The 18,737-nt window shown below is 50.2% G+C and overlaps 2 protein-coding genes across 2 annotated transcripts; both read right to left on the bottom strand.

Annotated features, from left to right (window-relative positions):
• Positions 1-563: 563 nt before the first annotated feature.
• Positions 564-10,286, bottom strand: DRG2 (developmentally regulated GTP binding protein 2). The gene is made up of 13 exons (XM_079320981.1): positions 10,144-10,286; positions 8,972-9,132; positions 8,054-8,143; positions 6,944-7,004; positions 5,906-5,996; positions 5,504-5,576; positions 5,266-5,356; positions 4,998-5,095; positions 4,053-4,129; positions 3,328-3,416; positions 2,438-2,496; positions 1,966-2,019; positions 564-1,879 (listed from the first exon to the last, which is right to left on the bottom strand). The coding sequence occupies exons 1-13, from the start codon at positions 10,205-10,207 to the stop codon at positions 1,793-1,795; spliced, it is 1,095 nt and encodes a 364-aa protein (XP_079177107.1). The 5' UTR covers positions 10,208-10,286; the 3' UTR covers positions 564-1,792.
• A 2,497-nt stretch (positions 10,287-12,783) lies between these two features.
• Positions 12,784-18,716, bottom strand: GID4 (GID complex subunit 4 homolog). Its single transcript, XM_079320483.1, has 6 exons — positions 18,348-18,716; positions 17,199-17,258; positions 16,398-16,505; positions 15,720-15,821; positions 14,690-14,820; positions 12,784-13,527 (listed from the first exon to the last, which is right to left on the bottom strand). The coding sequence occupies exons 1-6, from the start codon at positions 18,699-18,701 to the stop codon at positions 13,464-13,466; spliced, it is 819 nt and encodes a 272-aa protein (XP_079176609.1). The 5' UTR covers positions 18,702-18,716; the 3' UTR covers positions 12,784-13,463.
• Between the last annotated feature and the right edge of the window lie 21 nt (positions 18,717-18,737).

Here is an 18,737-nt window from a genome sequence, read left to right as displayed (position 1 = left end):
ACCTCTGGCTCCCAGCACTACCTGGGCTGAGGATGAAGCCCTGTCAGCAGTTCTGGTTGCCTGGCTCAGTGCCAAGGCTGGGCAGGCTGAAGGATTTGGATAGAAAAGTCAGAAACTCATGGGCAAAATGAAACCAAAATTAGTCTTTGTGAGGGCAACTCTGCCTGTATGACCTTCATGGGGAATGGGAAGGGTGAGTTAATGTGCTGGAACAGCTTCCCACCCAGCTCACACTGGGAAGGGCCAGAGTTCCACTGCCAGAAAGGGATAATGGTGGTAATTTGGAGCTTGTTCTCCACTCGTTGCCTCCATGGTCAGGATTTCCTCTGTACTCCAGCTGTGAACAAAGCCAGAAATAGGGAAGGGAACTTACAGAGTTCAAAGTCACCTTCTTAGCTTGGGCACTGGGTACAGTACCTATTTATCTCCCATCACCAATCTCTTGCAGTCACTTCACCTTCTATTGCCCCCTAAATCTCCTGTGACAGTATCCAGGATTCCTCAGGTGGCCAAAAGTGAAAAAAAAAAGGAGTCAGGAAACACACTGAGCCATCTACCCACCATTCACATGAAATAACAACTTTTTATTTTCTCAAATAAAATAATCCTTCCATTTCTGCTCAATCAGGTTGTGAGGGGTGGGAGGAGCAGGGAGGAGGGGAGAAACTCTGCTTAGACAGGTGTCACACCTGTCCTCACAGTTCTGCATCCACATCAGACCAAACCCCTTTCCAATGAAAGAAAATAAAAGCTATTGGCAGCTCCTGATCCCAGAAGGCAAGAGCTGTCCTCTATCAGGCACTCTGAATTGTTTAGCAACAGTATCCAATGGAAAAGCATGATTACAAAAATCCCAGATTTCTGGTGAACAATATCCAGACAAGCAATGTTTAACAGGGCTGGGGTAAAACTCACAGCATGGGGTAGTACCTTGAGCTCCAAAGAGCTGCAACTGGAATTTGGGGCATGGCTGATGTGACCCCCACCTTGGGGACTAAAGGGAAGGACAACTCCTGCCCAACAAAGGAGGAAGCTCCCAAGGCAGAGCGAGCATGAGTGAGATGCCAGAAGTGAATCCTCACCCAGATTACAGCTCTTGGATCATACCCCACTGCAGCCTGGCCAGGCTAATTAACCATTACCAGTTTAATTTCTCATCTCTCAGTACCAGTTGGACCAGGATGTCCTACAGACCCCACTGCAAGGCTATGGAGAGGCACAGAGTGCCAGGTATTAATGTTAATTGAGGTGGGACCATTAAAAATTGGGGTTGTCTCAGCTGCAGATGTGTCCAGTGAGCAGGGGTGGGGAGAACTCTGATTTTGTTTCAGATCAATGCTTAAATTAAGTGAATGGATAAGCAGCAAAGCATCAGCAATGTTCTCTCAGCCCAAAGCACAGGGCCAGATTTTTTCATACAAACCCAAACACTTCCCACTGGGAGTGCACATGGATTCATGTGCAAACCCTACAAGGGGCAGGACATTGCTGGCTGTGGAACTGTGTCCTAGAAGAACTGGCTCCTTTTAAATTTTTAGGAAACATCACTTGGCCTGAAATGCTGCAAGATGGAAACCATCTTCCCCATCCCCACCTGCAAGCACAGTAGCCTCATTTTCTGCCTTTCTCCAAGAGAAGCAGCTTCACAGAAGCTTTCTTGGCTCTGGAACACATCTCCCTTTTCTTTTTCTCTCTCTTTTTTTTTTTCTTTTCATTTTTTGGTGTGTTTTATTTTGTTTTTACATGGTCAGTTCCAATTGCAGTGATTAAAGAGAAGGCCAGGCACCAGCAGTTACTTCTTCACGATTTGAATGACATCTTCATGCTCCATCATATGGGTTAACCCCACTCTCTGAGGGCTGTACTTTGTGCTTGTCCCCTTTGAAATAAGAAATGAGGAGAAGGGTTAGAAGACCAGTCAGAGACATCTGAAGAGAGGGATTCCAGTTGCTGTGTAACACTTACCCACACCAAGGCATATTTGAACTGGCTGGCTAACGATCTGTGAATCCGATGGCACTGCAAGACAGACAGGAAGAAGTTTAAGTGTTTACATGACACCACCTTGCAAACAACTTTTCCAGTACTCAGGAAACTCAAGTTATTAGAAGAAACTCAAGTGTATGGCAGAATTCCCAATAGACATTAGGAGCAAGTTACCATCACTTGAAATCACAGAACAGACACAGGAATCACCAGCCTACACAAAGCCCCATTCCAGTCCTTCCATGTGCTTTTTCACTGGGCTGCATTAAATAATTACTGTTTAAACCTTTTATAGCAGCTGTGAAAGAAACCTGAGGCAGATAAAAGGCAACAAAAGGAGAAGCCCAACCAAACACTGACATGTCCTGAGCTTTATGAAGCACAAATCACAGCAGGTCCAAGAGAAACTGCCTTCTGCACACAGGGAAATGTAAAGATGCAGAAAAATTACCACATGTTCCACAGAGGCCCCTTTCCGTAGAATAATGGCATCTGTAAAGTCTGGTCTCTCTGTGGAGAAGCAGAAGGGAGGGAAAAATCATTGGATTTCTATCAAGTGTGTTCTAAAATGCTGACACCATCTCACATCACCTTGTGCTTACTACTCCCAAATTCCTCCTTCCTGCTCCCAGACAGAACAGGGATCCAGTAGCTAAAAGCATCAAATCAGCTCTCCACTACCCACAAGTGCAATTACCCACTCCACACAGTCAGCAGCTTCCTCACAACCCACCTGACCTAACTCATCCCAAACCCTTGACTTAAGAGAAACAAAACCACCCAAGTCAAAACACAACTGCTCAAGGAAAACCAAAATTCCCAAGATTTCAGAACTTAACAAGCTCAGAAAATTCCTTGATCCCCTCACATCCACCTAATTTCAGCTGTTCACAGCCAAAGAGAGCAAGCTACAGATGTGCCTGCATCATTGGGAGAATCTGCAAGTAGGTTACAAAGCAAAAGGAGGATCAAAGGCACCTCCAAGGGCATGGGAATCACCAAATTTCTTGCAGCAGGGGCAGGAAACTTCTTCTGGCTTGTGATGGGCTGAACGGTTCATCACAGTGTGCATAAAAAACAAAAAAGCTGTGAACTTGCACTCTTTGTTCCCTTATATAATGCAAAGACTTATGAAAATTCAGCTCTCATAAAATACAGCAGGAAGGCCACGGTGGGATCCACACATGGCAGGATCAGAAAGAGCAGGAAGTATTTCCTAAGAGCTGAAAGATGATTAGGAAAAGTTTAATTCCAGCATTTCCAAGGCACCAGCCTGTCTGCCTTCCCTGAGCAGCAGCAGCATTTGTGCCTTTCAAACCTGTTCAGCTCATGGTCACTTACGTCCCCGTTTCTTGGTGTAGATGCAGGTCAGTGCCAGGTATTCCCAGAGCTTTTCCAGCAAATAGTCCAGGTTCAGCTTCATACCACAGCTGAAAAACACCAGGATCATCTGTTTACTGCTGTTGTAATTTAGGGATTCAGAAGAACAAGGTGAAATGTCTTTAATAAAGTGCTAGAGAATGAGGGGAAAGTCTTTAATGAGGCAAGGGAAGGAAAAGCACAAGATAAAATGACCTTAACTGAGGGAGGGCAGGGTTGGATTAGATATTAGGAAGAAATTCCTTACTGAAGGGGTGAAGAAGCACTGGAACAGGTTACACAGAAAGTCTCTGGCTGCTCCATCCCTGGAATTGTTCAAGGCTAGGTTGGATGGGGCCTGGAGCAAACTGATCTAGTGGAAGGGGGTGGAATGAGATGGGCTTTAGGGTTTCTTCCAACCCAAACCATTCCATGATTCCAGAAGGGTGAAGAGCTTTGAAGCAGCAAAGCCCCAACAGATATATCAGCACTTCTAAGGAAACAAGCCAGATTGTTTGACTCAACTCTGTCCTGCAGACAGCATAGAAAAGCCAAGTTGCCTGCCTCTCCAGGGGAAGCAAATCTGGGAAAAGCTGCACAGCAGCTCTGCTTCTCACCCCAGCAGCCCTGGGAGAAGCTGGAGAAAAGGGTGTGAAATGAACCCACACCAGGCAGACCAGCAGAAAAGGAAACATGGCAGCTCCTACCTGATGACAACACTGTGGGGCCTCCGAGCAAGACGATCCACCTCCTCCATGGATATCTGGTCAATCTTGTTATAAACCTAAACCAAAGGGGAAACAGCACAGTCCTTATGAAAGGCAATTCACCAACATGTCCAAATAACATGTTAGCTCCAGCACTTTAAACAGAAACATAGATCCTGTTTGAAGATAAGCCAAGACTCTCAGTAAAACAAACTATGAAAATTCAGAAGCCTGAATATAAATTTTGGCCTTTTAAAATTCTCCCTTTGGGATGACTTGGAACACGTTCTCCAGTGTCTTTGATTTCATACAGACCCAGTGGCTACAGAGCCCTAAAGGGACCTCTGGCACACAAGGGACCAGATGTGAAAAGTTATGCACAGAGCTGGCAGCAGGGGAACCAAAGGCTCCACATGTGGGAGCAAAGCCCCAGCAGCAGGATTGGAAACTCTGCTGCTCCAGGGCAGCATCAGCCACAAGAGGGCCCAGGGAACACACACAGCACAGCTGCACATCCAAAGCCTATAAAAACCTCCTGTCAAGCTGTTTTCCACCTCTTAAGCCCCCAAATTGTTACTGTTTTAGGAGCCAGGAACAGGGGCACAGAGTAACAGGACAAGGGGGAACGGCTTTAAATTGAGAGGCCAGGGCTAGATGGGGTATTGGGGAAAAAATTCTTCCTGTGAGGGAAGGGAGGCCCTGGCACAGGTTGCCCACAGAACCTGTGGCTGTCCCATCCCTGGAAGTGTCCAAGGCCAGGCTGACCAGGGCTTGGAGCAACTTGGGATAATGGAAGGTGGCCCTGCTATGGCAGGGGTGGAATGATATGAGTTTTAAGGTTCCTCCCAACCCAAACTGTTCCATGATTCTGTGAAGTCCCAATGTTTCCTCTGGCACAGAGAAGATGCTGGGTGTGGCAGCAGCCAGGCTGCCCAGGATACTCACATAAAGGCATGGCATGTAGACCCTGTTTCCTACAATCACATCAATGAACTCATCAGGGGAACAATCCTCTCTGAACAGGACCTCAGCATTGAAGATTTCTGAGGTGGACACTGTCAAGGCCCAAATCCCAACACACCACATGGGCTGAGTTCCTTGGTGACAGCCTGCTGCCAAGCATCAAAGTGACACCAAGGCTGTCCCCCAGCAGGAAGCACTTGATTCATGAGCTGCTGATGGCTTAAGGGTTTCCCATTTTAGGAAAGGATACTGTATTCATGGAGGATGAGCTGAACCAGCTTTTCAGAGCACTGAGTCAACGTGACAGTGGAGTTGAAGGAGATGCCTCCACCCTTCTTGGGCTGCAGGAGGCAAAAAAGCAATGTAAGAACATTCTGCAAAACCCACAGTCCCCTCAGCCTGTCCAGCATGAGGGGCAGCACAGAGTGAGCTCAGCTTTGGGCAGGCAGGCAGACAAGCTGTGCCTGCAGGAGCTCAGGAAGCCTCACCTTGAAGTAGATATTTGGTTTGCTTTTGTTCAGCCGGATTCCTACAGATTCCAGTTCTTTCTCCAGCAAGGCTCTGCAGGGACACAGCACCTGTGAGGCTGAGTGTGGCCAGGTGACACCCAAACCTTCCCCTTTTTAACTCTTGTGTTGATACAGCACAAGCTTTCATTACAGCCTAAAACCCCCCTAATGCAGGCCAGAGTCTGTGGTAGAAATCCAGGTTGCCATTCCCATCTCTGACAGCCATGCTCCACCTGAGAACACACTCCAGTCAGCAGGATGCTTCTCATGGAATATAACACCCATTGAGTTGAATTCCTCATTCCTCAGGTGCTCTCCACAATTCCTCAGGGAGCTGGCATGTTTCCAAGCCCAGAGCCCTCATGCCCAGCACACACCCACCTCTGCACCTCGCCCTTGGTGGCATCCAGCATCATGATAACAACATCTGCTGTCCTGGCCACAGCAATCACCTGCCGGCCTCTGCCCTTCCCTGGGGAGACAGGAGGTGGAGGCACATCAGCAAGAGGAACCAGCAGAGTTCTGACAGATGGGGACTCCTGCCCCGTGCAGCAGCTTGAAAGCAAGGAAAAAGACCCTGCAGTGCTGCTCTGGCTGCAGTCAGCTGCTGGGAACACTGGCAGCAGCTGCAGGGAGCACAGAGAGATCAACAGAGAGATCAGTGCCAGAAGGTGCCTTAGGAAACACAGGCACTGTTCTGGTGACCCAAGGGAATGGCTGGAGCTGTGTCAGGGAGGGTTAGGGTGGATATTAGGTAAAGGTTCTTCCCTCAGAGGGTGGTCAGGCACTGCCCAGGCTCCCCAGGGCCCCCCCAAGGCTGCCAGAGCTCCAGGAGTGTTTGGACAACACAAGGCACAGGGTGGGATTGTTGGGGTATCCTGTGCAGGGCCAGGAGTTGGACTGGGTGATCCCTGTGGGTCCTTTCCCAGATGTTCCATAACTCCCTGATTTCCTAAGCTATTTTCAGACACAACCAGCCAACAAGGAGAATGACAACACAAAGACACAAAGCCAAGATCTCTTCCCAGAATGAGGAGTCATGGGAGGACTGGCAGGAACTCAGGGAATTACTCAAACAAGGTTAGTGTTTAGCTGTAATCCCCCCTCTGCCTCTCCAGCATCTTTCTATAGATTTCCCCAGTACCAGAAAACAGATGAGCCACTTAACACTCAGCCAAGGAGGTGAGAAGTGACTGGCTTGCTTTGGCTCCCACCTCCAGAAAACCATCTTTGTGCTACATATAGAGCCTTACGTGGGCTCAGGGATAGGAATCGTGCCTCACATAGGATCAAGGACTCAAAAATGTGGAAAGACAATGTAGGAACTCTTGGCCCAGGAAACCTGAGACACGAGAGGGACACTACTGAATGAAAATGAGGTCAAATCCCTTCCCTACATGAACACAGACATGAGCCAACCTTGAGCTGCTCCTTCGATGATTCCAGGCAGATCCAGCAGCTGAATGTTGGCTCCTTTGTACTGAAAAGGAAATGAAAGGATGAAAAGTTGAAAGCTTTTTGCAGGGCACCTGAGCTGCCCCAAAAGCCCCAAACACATGCTGGGGGTCCACATCCTGTGGAGACTGGAATTGGATGGAACTGGCAGGCCAGGAGAACTCTGCACAAAGCTCATGGCTCTGCTCTGAGACAAATTCCATGGCTATGGGCTGTGTACAGAAGCACCACACACAGCTGTACATTAGATCCTGACTCTCTAAAGCATCCCATGACTGCAGCTGGACAAAGCAGCAGAAAACAGCACAACAGTCATGTATTCCCAGGTTTGAGGAATGGAAAGGAAAAACAGCCCTTTCCTTCTTGGTGTAATGAGAAAACTCAGTAATGAACAAGTGCAACATCTCCTACTGAGAGAGATCAAACTATTCAGGTGTGCTGCAGGTCTTACAGTACCAGGAAAAAACCCAGGAGACTCTCATTCCCAGGATTTGCAAGGCATTGGTTCTCCAGCTGTTGTTGCAGCTCACAGCTCTGCTTGAATGTGTTACATTAAATTCCTTTTCCCACCAACACAGTTCCTTTCATTATTTAACTCCCCCTTTTCATCCTGACCCAGATTTCCTCATTACTCTTGGACACTTTTCAGTATGATGGCCTTTATCATTTGCTTTACTGATGGATGCTGAGGTCACCACTAATAAAACCCCTCAAGGACAGGAGTATTTTGCATTTTGTTTTGAAAGTGATCACAGCACAGATTGCCTCTGTAAAGCTTCATTAAAAACAAATCTGTCAAGGTTTGCAGCCAGCTGGTCACTGGCACCAACAATGGTTATACAAAATCCAGTTGAGAATTGTTGTACTGCTCTGGTCTTTCCAAGAGCAGCACAAAATTCCTGATCAGGCAGCCAATCCCAAAAAATTACTGAGTTCAGGGAAGTGCTACATCAGCACTCCAAAGTATAAAGCAAAATTCAGCTTTGGAGACCTTTGGACGTCTCTGCTGCTTAGTGGCAGCACAAGTGTGGCTGTGCAAAGACACTGACACAGCTGGAGGAGAATGCCACTCACTTCTATGACTCCAGGGATGCAGGTCAGCGTGGTGAACTCGTACGACGCCGCTTCGCTGGCAGTCGAGGTCATTAAACTCAGAAACGTGGACTGAAATGGAAGAGATCAGCATCACCAAGCAGGAAAAGGAAAAGGTTCAGCCAAACAAGCAACACCAAAGTGCCCCTCAGGCTGTGGAAGTTGTGTTGTGGCTGTTGCAGGCACAGGGACTGAGGTGGTGGCACTGTCACAGAACTGAAGTAAATCCTGCACGTCCCCCTTTCCTCAGCAGGGCTGGGCAAGAATAAATTTCAGGCAACAACAAGTTTCACAGGGCAGAGCACACAAAACGAAGGAGTGTTTCCCCATCTCCAACTCTCAGCTAGATCACAGAATCATGGGATGGTCTGGGTTGGAAGTGACCTCAAAGCCCATCTCATTCCAGCACTGCCATGGGTAGGAACACTATCCACTATTCCAGGTTGCTCCAAGCTCTGTCCAGCCTGGCCTTGGACATTTCCAGGGATCCAGGGGCAGACTTCTAAAGGTCTTTCCCCCAAATTTGTCCTAAACTTGGACACACAGCTTCCCTGGGCAACCTGTGCCAGGGCCTCCCCACCCTCATGGGGAAGAATTCCTTCCCCATATCTCACCTAAATTCCTCTTCTTTCACTGTGAACCATTTCCCCCTTTTCTACCACTACAGTTCCTGACAAATAATCCCCTTCCAGCTTCCCTGAAATCTTTTCAGTTACTGGGAGGTCTCCACACAACCTTCTGCTCTCCAGCCCTCTCTCCAACAGCTCCATGTACTCCCCATGCTGGAGAGCTGCACACAGGACAAGATGAGCTTTCAGGTGCCTCCCAACCCAAACCACTGCAGGGTTCTGTGCTCCCCAAGCTGCTCTGCAGCCACAGCAAACACAGCCCCTGACTGACCTTGCCCACAGAAGGAAAACCAATCAGTGCCACCCGGGCATCTCCTGATTTCATCACATCGAATCCCTCGCCCTTGGCCGCCGGTGATTTGGAGGGTTCCAGCAGCTGAGCTCTGTACTTGGCAAGCTTTGCCTTCAGCAGGCCCAGGTGGTACTCAGTGGCTGCAATGACACAAACCCAACAGCTGGTTGGCTGAAAGTTGTTGGTGATTCATTTCTGGGAATGAGAACCTTCCTAAAAGGAAAGTTTTAGGGGTCTCGGTCATCTTAACCACGGGCAGGCACAGAGCTGCCCCCACATGTTCCAGCACCTTTTGGAAGGCTGGGTACTGAGAGCAAACCTCCCAGGGACCTGCACAAAGGCACAGTGGAGGCAAAAACCCAAAAAATCCCGAGTTAAAGGAGCAAGGCAGAGGGAGAGTGGGTGCAGGAATGAAGGGGTGAAGAGAGCAATCACAGGGGGATCAGCCCCTCCTCACACCTGGCCACATTCAGCACTCCAAAATGACCAATTATTTTTCCCTCCTCTTTGTCAACTTTTAAAGACACATTTAACTCAGAGCTCACATGTGTGAAAGTACTTTACTGTTTTATTCTTAGCAAAACACTTGAATTTACACCTAAAGCAGAAAAAAAAAAAAAAAAAAAGAAGGTAATTGTCTCACTTTGTAGCAGGTAAGGGCAAGAAAGCAGGAGCTTAGGTTTATTTCTATAATTTACCACAGCCTACAGCCCCAGCAGCAGCTCTGGCAGAGCCCACCGGGAGCCCCCAAACCAGGAGCCTCTTGTACCTGCAGGACTTGAGCTGCGCCCCCCTCCCAGCTCCGGGAAGGAAAGAGGGAATCTCGCACACACTCGCACCCCAAGCCCAGGGCTCACCCTGCTCGCTGCACCCCGATCCCGCCCTCTGTGTCCCCAAACACCCCCCAGCTTTACAAACCTCGCCCATCCTGCCTCTCCCACAGCCCCGAGCCCCCCGCAGTCCCCAGACTCTTTCCCAGACCGCCATAACTCGCAGCCCACCCCAGACTCCCCACAGCCCCCAGCCCCTCTTCCCTCAGCTCCCCCCATAACTCACAGACCACCCGTGTCCCCCCTCGCACCGCCAGCCCCCATAACCCCCAGCCCACCCGCTGTCCCCCGGCTCCCTCAGCCCCCGACCGCCCTCCGCACCTTTGTTCTTCTGCGTGCGGGCGATCTCCTTCTCGATCTCCGAGATCTTCTCCAGGATGCCCATGGCGGGGCCCCGCTCCGCGCCCGCCGGAAGCGCCGCCGGCCCGCCCGTCCGTCCCCGTCACGCGTCCGGGCCGTGCCGCACTGCGAGCTCCGGCCGCGCCCCGAGCCCCGCGCCCTGGTTCCGCCCGCCGCCACCGCGGGAGGTGACCCCGGCTGGGGCGGGACATGGGGACAGGAGGGAGAGGCTGCAGGAACCAGGGGCGGTGTTAAGGGCAGTGCCCCTCCGGGACTGCCTCCTCCTGCTCCTCTGATTAATGCTGGATACTGAAAGGAGTGTGGAGCAGGGGTGGATTGGGCTCTTCTTCTAAGCAGCCAGCGACAGGACACGAGGACACAGCCCCAAGGGGGCCAGGGGAGGTTGGGGTTGGGCATCGGGAGGAATTTCTTCCCCGAAAGTGATTAGATATTGGAGCAGGCTGTCCAGGGATGTTGGTGGAGTCCCCATCCCTGGGGGCGTTCAGGGAAAGACTGAACTCAGTGCCACCAAGTGAAAAGGTGGGGATCGGTCCCAGGCTGGACTCGATTATCTCAGGGGTGTTTTCCAGCTTTAATGATTCCGAGAGCCCGTGCATTGGGATTCCTGGAAAAGCCTTCAAGGAAGGGGATGAAGCACAGCAACCCCCCGGAACGAGGGAGTGCTGTGGTGGACAAACACACACGGACACAGACCCCTTCAATAGAGTTCATGTTTAATTTGGGCATTGATCGCTCCACAAACTCCTCCTCAGCCCCCACACGGACACCCTCTGCTCCCACAGGGACACTCTGCTGCAGCCAGAGTGGTTCAAGGGACACCACACCCTCTTCCAGGCCCAAACATTTCTCACCTCTGCCCCCCAAAATCCTTCCCTGGGCCGTTCTCTCTCACCACACCACAACGTACATCTCCCCTCAACTCAAACAGGTCAAAGAAAAGAAAAAAACAAAGCAAAGGCCTTTGAGGAGGGAAAATCCACACACCAACAGCCTCTGCAAAACCTTCAGCTCCACAATGTGCTCTGCACCTGCCACACATCACATCCAGACAGTTCTGGATCTAAAGCTGAAATTCCCTTCAGGATGGAGGGAAGAAGGCAGGCACAGAGCAGGATGCTCTTTCCACATCCTTCTCATGACATATTAAGTCTTCAAAAAGAAAAAAAACAACAAAAAAAACCAAACCCAAAAAACCAACTTCATTGGTTTAGGGATACTTACACATGTTAAACACCCCCACGACCATCCCAACTCAGCTTCTGCCAATGAACAGGGTTAATGCAACTAAACCATATCAGAAATCCAACTGGCCCTGACAGCCCTGGGGAGCACAGGGACAACAGTGCCACCACCAGCATTGCACAGACAGCTCCAGAGAGCTGGGAAGAGCTGTTGGAGCTGGGTCCCTGCACTCACACAGCACCTGGGAAGGAGGTTTCACCCCCACACTTGGTCACAGTGGAGCAGCACCATCGGATTTCACTTCTAAAACCAGGACATCTCCCAGCACCATCCATGAGGAAAACCCCTCTCCTCAAAAGGGGCTGAGTTTCTCAAAGAGGAGTAAAATAAAACAGGAGCACCCTTCCCAACTGCTCTGCTCAAAGCCCCAAATCACCTCAGCACTGTTCCTGCACATCCTCCAGCAACAGCCAAAGCACCAGCACAGTCCCTGGGATGGGGCAGGTCTCTCCCTTCTCCCCCAGGCATCTCTCTCCATGTGCCAGGGAGCAGGATTGATCCACGGAGAACAGCACACACGAGGTGTGTGAATCCCGCATCATCTCCTCAGACTGCCCCGGCTGCTCCTCCAAAATCCCAAATTGGAATAGAAGAAAGGGGCTCTCCAAGCCCTGAATCCTTCCTTGTTAAGGCTTAAACAAGCAATTAACTGCTGCCAAAAAGGAAGTTAGTTAAAAAGAAGCAAAACCCAAAGCACCTCAGAGGCTTCAATCCCCTCTCCTGGTGGAAAATCCATACTCAGCACCAGCCATGCCACACGTCTGCTTGCAGGAAGCTGGGCTTTAAAACAGCCAGAGAAAAAGGCAAACTAAACTCTCACAAATCCCCACAGGTGGGGCTGACAAGATAAAAACACAACTGAGGCCAAGTTTTAAAGTGTCTTTAAAAAAACCACCCCACACGCATACACACACACACACACTTTGGCACAGGAGCCTTAAGTTACGTCACTTGGAACATTCAGAGTCAGTGGGAGCTACTGGGAAGGAGTTTTTTAAAAACTTTTTTCTTGTTTTTTCCTTGTAAAAAGGTGTCAAGCAGTGGTGGTGAAGCATGAAGGGGGAGTACAAACGCTGAGAGGAGCCAGGGTGACGCTGCTCAGCGCCTGCGCTCCGGTTACGTTCCCAAAGCTTAGCTGGATACAGACACAGATATAAAAACACAAACATTCCTGGTTTTCAATGTGAAAACGGTAACATGGAATCAAGTACTTGTGCATTTGCCAAAGGGTCCTTTGGAAAAGGAACCATAAAAATAGATATATATTTTTTTAATAAAAGTCTTTTTTTTTGTCTATTTTTTTTAATTTTTTTTTTTTTTACCCTTAACTTAAGTAAAGAGCAAATATACACCTACAAGCAGAGTTCAGATCCACTTTACTGAGAGCCTGGAAGTCCGTACATCAAATTAATTCCCAGTGGCCTATCCAGACACTGGAACAGCTCCCAGCTTCAAAGGGCTGGTGTTCTTGAAAGATCTGCAGCTCCAGCTAACCTTGTCAGCCAGCAAAGCCTCACTCCAGCCTTACCTCAGCCAACACTCCCCCAACAGACTCCACAGCTGAGCCTCACACCCAGGACCTGGCTCTGGGAGCATCAGAGCTGGAAATCTGGGCAAGAAACCTGAATCCTGGTTATTCCAACCCACATCAGGATATAATAAGGAAAATAATAAGCCTTGAGCTTACATTTCCTTATTACTTAAGAGGCCAGAGCACTGATTCCAGCTACTGAGAAACAGCTTCCAGAGGAGAGCCGGGAGGAACTTCAGTGACAGAGAAACGAGCTGTGCAACAAGAAAGTGCATTAAAGTAGCTTAAAACCAGAGTAAAGATCAAATGGCCACTCGACAGGAGGGAGAATCAAGCTCCAGCAGCTCCTCAGGCTGGGTGAGTTCACATCCAGGCTCTCTCTCTCTCTCGAGTCCAAGGGGCAGGAGAGAAGCGTGCATTGCCGTGCTCCCACAGGGACACAGTTCTCCTGGCAGGCCATGCCCTCCTGCCCGCTTTGCTTCTGGGCGCTATCAGATCTGGACAGCTGTCATCGGAACTCGTAGATAGGAGCACTGTGCTCGGGAACGTGCGTTAAATTCAACGACTGATACCTGGCAGAGAAGGGAGACAGGGAGGACAGGGTTACACAGAGCTCCTGCTTGGCAGCCACACAGCACAGCAGGCACTGTGCTGGCTGCTCTTCTCTCCCCTTTTACAGTGTTCAGGCATCCAACAGCCACAGTGCCAAAATCCTGACAGGACTCAGTGCCTTTCCTCATCACTCTACAACTCCCTGACAGGGGGGTGCAGCCAGCTGGGGGTTGAGCTCTTTTCCCACATAACCAATGATAGGACAAGGGGAAACAGCCTCAAGTTGTGCCAGGAGAGATTGAGGTTGGATATGAGGAAAAAATTCCTCACTGAGAGAGTGGTTTAGACATGGAATGGCCTGTCCAGGGAAGTGGTGGAGTTACCATCCCTGGAAGTGTTTAGAAATCAAAGAGACTTTACATTTAGGGTTTAGTGGCAATGGTGGTACTTGGTCAAAGGTTGGACTTGATGATTTTGGAGGTTTTTTCCAACCTTAATGATCCTGTAATTCCCACTCTGGTCCCTCTGAGCCACTTGCAGTGAGGCAGCATTCCAGGTGGGCTGTCTATGATGGTTTTTCAGACTCCCTTTGAAGTTCAACAACTTTCAAGTTCAAACAGTGTTTGCTACAAGTGCAAATTACACTCCAGCCTTTCAAAGCTCAGCTTGAGGGAATGTGTCTGAAAGCCTCCTGGTTCCTTCCCTCCCCCTGAGAGCTTCCAGCCATCCACCTGCTGCTCATGACAATGATGCAAGGGAAAAGAGCTCTCCACAGCTCTTTGTCTCCAACAAAACCCCCACCAATTAACTTTGACTGTTCTCTTGTTCTTAACAGCAACACCCTGAGGACCTCAGAATACAAAACACTGGCCTGACAAGATTTCTGCCTGAAGGGAGCAACAGCCAAACTGTTCCTTAGGAGAGAGAACTGAGCTCCCTCACAGCACTTCTCCAGACCCTATATCATCTTTCCTCCTCCACCCTGCCAGCCCAAATTTCCCCTTTTCCATAAGGGCAGCACTTCATACCACACCTATGGACTGACCAGCCTGCTCAGGCCAGTCACATCCCACACATCTTCCTTCTGCCCCAAGGTCCAACCACCAGCACAGACACTCCCAAGGTGTGGACAAGCAGGAGAGGAGTCACAGCTTGGTTTAACCCCTCAGGAGGCTTCCTTACCATTCTGAACTCCTATGGTAGTAATAGCCCTCTATAGATGCTGCTGACTTCTGGAAGCAGATGTAATAGAAACCAGCAAAGGAAGCACCACTGATGTCCTTGATGGTGTGATCTGGGACTAGGAACTGCTCCTGCACCAAAAAAACCACAGGCTTCATTTTAAAATGTTGGTCACATACAGCCCCACCCCAATCTGCCCTCCCTAACCAAATGCTGACACCCACTAACACAAAGACATTCCTGGCTGAGAACTCCCTGCATTCTCAGCAGCCCAGAGCAGAGATCAGAGTGTCCCTTCACCACCTGCCACTGCAGAGACCTCACAGGGAAGCAGATAACTGAGAACAGAATGAGTTTTAAGAGTGCAGGAGATCAGTTTCTGCTCAATACCTGTCCCCTGCAAACCAGAAGTCCATTCCAAAACTGGGAGTCAGAGCCCAAGAATGACAAAAAAGCTCCAGGGTTAGATGAGATACTGGGAAGAAATTTTTCCCTGTGAGGATGGAGAGGCCCTGGAACGGGTTGCCCAAAGAAGCTGTGGCTGCCCCTCAATCCCTGGAAGTGTCCAAGGCCAGGCTGCACAGGGGCTTGGAGCAACCTGGGCTAGTGGAAGGTGTCCCTGCCCTTGGCAGGAGAGTGGAACAAGATGAGCTTTAAGGTTCCTTCCAACCCAAACCAGTCTATGGTGACACTGTGATGATCCCAGCTGAAGAGTAGAGCTGCAGACTGGCCAGTCTGCACCAAACACAGGCCCCACACAGGGACTGGAGACATCAATTCTCTCATCCTCTGGAGCCATCACATCAAGCAAGATTTTCCTGTTGTGTTTTTTGCCACGACTGCAGCCCTTAAGGACACAATTAGCTGGCTAGACACGAGTCACACTGGAACTTGCAAGTGCAGTGGGTTTTGGGGTTGGCAGGGAGAAATCTTTCATTAAACCATCACAGCTGGAAAAGCTCTGACACCTCAAGTCTCTGCCAGTGCCTAGGCAAGCACTTCATCACAGAAGCAGACAGGCACAGTTTACCTTCCATCTCATGAAGACATAGTCCCCATTTTTTAGATCTTCATAATCAAAGTCATCAGAGTTAAATGTTTTTGCATACTGGTAAAAAGCCTGGAACTTTCCCTGAAACAAAAAAACAGTAAAAAAAAAAATAAATAAAATGGATGCTTATTCTAGGAATAGAACTTCTAGTACCAGTTGCTTTTTAGGAGGAAAATCTACTGACACCCACAACCATATCCAGCATATAACACATATCAAACCTTGGCAAACAACAGCCAGGGTGGGGATGTGACCAGGTGGCTGCTGTGGCCTGAAAACACAGTGGCAGGTGGCACCATGCCCTGAGCAGGGACGCAGGTACTTGTGCCAGTAAGGAGTCCCTCTCCCCTACTCCATTCCATTTTGCAATAAGTGTCCAAAAATAAGGAGTGTGTTCTCTTAGGGAGTCAAAAGACAGGGATTTCCCCTGTTTCCTTCCAACCCTGTGGCCAACAGTGGCAAACAAGACATCCCCTCCCTCATCACAGATCACACCTTGCTGGAGAGACCTCTATTTACAAAGACTCCAGTGGGAGAAGGAGGGAGACAGCAAGAAAGAAGAGGTCTCCAGCCTTTCTGCCAGCTCTTGCATGGGCACACACCACCTGTCCTCCAAAGCAGCAGCCCAGACCCAGCCTCTGCCCCAGATTTATTCACCCAGTGTTTACGATCCACGTCCTCGTCAGCGTCCCACTTGCGCGTTAGGAACGGGTGTTTCTTACTGATTATCTCGCCTTCGAAGAACGTGGTGAGGGTTGGGTACTCCTGGCAGAGGGGACACAAAGCTGAGGTCACAATTGTCACCTACAGACACAAACCCAAGAGCAGACAAAGCTCCATGCACTCAGCAAAAGGCATCTCCTAGGGAGAGCTCCAGGCAATCTGAGACTCGCTCCCATCCCTCATCCTGCTCCACACCTTTCCAAGGCTGTCTTTTCCACACCCTCAGTCTCCATGCTCTTATTCCAGCCTTTCTCTGCCTCTCTCCTCACATTATGGAGCCAGGAGACATGTTAGAGCTGGGCTGTGGGGAAGGGTTTGAAACACAAGTCTGATAATGAGCAGCTGAGGGGGCTGCAGTGGTTCAGCCTGGGAAAAAGGACCCTCACCAAAGGAGGTTTAGACTGCATATTAGGAACAATTTAAAAGAGTGGTTAAATGTTGGAACAGGTTGTCCAGGGAAGTGGTGGACCTGGCAGTACCCTGGGTCACTGGTTGGACTTAACAATTTTAGAGGGATTTTCCATCTTTAAATGATTTCAAGAAGCTCCCAGCTGGATGATGACCTGTGCCATTTACAACTAGCACCACTCCCCCTGTGATTAAATCTACAACACGTCAATACCTTTACTTCCTATTTCTGGCAGCAGGTTCTCCCACCCCACCAGGAAAAAAAACAAAACAAAAAAACCACCTAAACACAGCCCCTTTTTCTGTGGTTTTGCAGTTAACACTCACCTCTGTAAGGCCTTTAATCTTCAAGTATCCGCAGAGATAGGAGTTTTCCATATCCACATGCTGGAAAAGAGTGCAAAGTCCAACCATAAAAATAGGCATGAAGATACATGCTTGATCCAAAGCAGTTCCTAACCCTTCAGAGGATAATTTCAGCTCTAGCTCACTGCCCAATATTCACACTGCCAGCCCTTTTCCATGATGGGAACCACCTGCAATGATCATTTGCAGGTGCCCAGCTCACCTCTGGCAGCCTCCACATCCCAGGCCTGCTCCCAAGGCAACACCCTCTGCCCAGAACTCTCCAGCAGGAAGCAAATCCCTTTTCAAGCTAGAAGGGATCTGACTTACAGTGTTCTCCAAGAAAAAGCATCCCTGGAAGAATCACCCACACCCCCAGCATTTTGCAGGAGGACTTTCTCTGAAATCTAAAGCTTTTATGCCATCTGTACTTTGAGTTATCAGGCTGCATCTCTCAGCTTGTGCTGTGCAGAAACTAGGCAGGGATTTCCCTGCTATTCTAAAAGCAGGGATTTTTCAAGCTTTTCCCTGACATCTCCAGATCCGCTTTCAAAACACGCAGTGAGTTATTCACGGAAGTGCAAACCTGTGCTGTGAGAAGATGGATCTTCTCCACCTGTGATCAAAGGATTGCAACATTTCCCTGTGCTCAGCAAAGGGAGAGCAGGCAGGCCCCTCTCCTCAGCTGACACACGCAAAACAGCCATGTTTATAGCACAAAAGCAGCGTTTTTTAAGCACAAAACCACAGCTAACCCCTATGAGGTGGCAGCGTGCAGTGGAGCTGAGCTGCCATGGGATGGCCCCACCACAACAAATCCCACCAGGAACGCCAAGAATTAAACATAAAAACACCCCGCCGGCTTGGAATCATCACAGAATCACCGAGGTCGGAAAAGACCTATGAGATCATCCTGATTCACCACCTTGTCAACCAGAGCACTGAGTGCCATGTCCAGTCTTAAACACCTCGTGATATCGAGGGATTGGGTGCTGCGGGTGCTGTCGCAAGGGGCCGGCAGGGCGGGAACGGCCACCGCGGCCTGAGGCGAGCGGGTCCCCCGCTCGCCTCAGGCCGCGGTGGACGTTCCCTCCCTGCCAGAGCTCGGCTCGCCCCGCCGCCCCTCCTCACCTGCATGACGACCTCCACTTCGTAAGCGTTGCCTTTGCTGCGCTGCTGCCCGCGGAATTTGGCCCCGCTGTAAAGCAGCGAAGTCGCCACTCCGGGCTGCGCCGTGTTGATGGGGGGCGGCGGCACCAAGCTGCTGGCGGCCGCTGCGGTGGTAGAGGAGGAGGATGAGCTCCCCGCTCCTCCAGCGCGGCGCCTCTCGCTCCGAACCGGCATCTCGGGGGGGTCCCCGGGCGCCAGCGTGGCCGGGGCCGGGGCGCGGCCGGGGGACGCCGCCCGCTCCGCTCCGCTCTTCTCCCTCACGCCGCGGCCGCCGCTGGGTCGGGGCCTCCCGGCAGCGCCTCCGCGCGCTCCCATTGGCCCCCGCGCGCGTGGCTGGGGGGCGTCCCCTGG

Source organism: Erithacus rubecula (assembly GCF_903797595.1).
Source record: "Erithacus rubecula genome assembly, chromosome: 17".
NCBI classification, from domain to species: domain Eukaryota; kingdom Metazoa; phylum Chordata; class Aves; order Passeriformes; family Muscicapidae; genus Erithacus; species Erithacus rubecula.
Note: the sequence above shows the minus strand (reverse complement) of the source record. Positions and strands in the feature narration are given on the sequence as shown.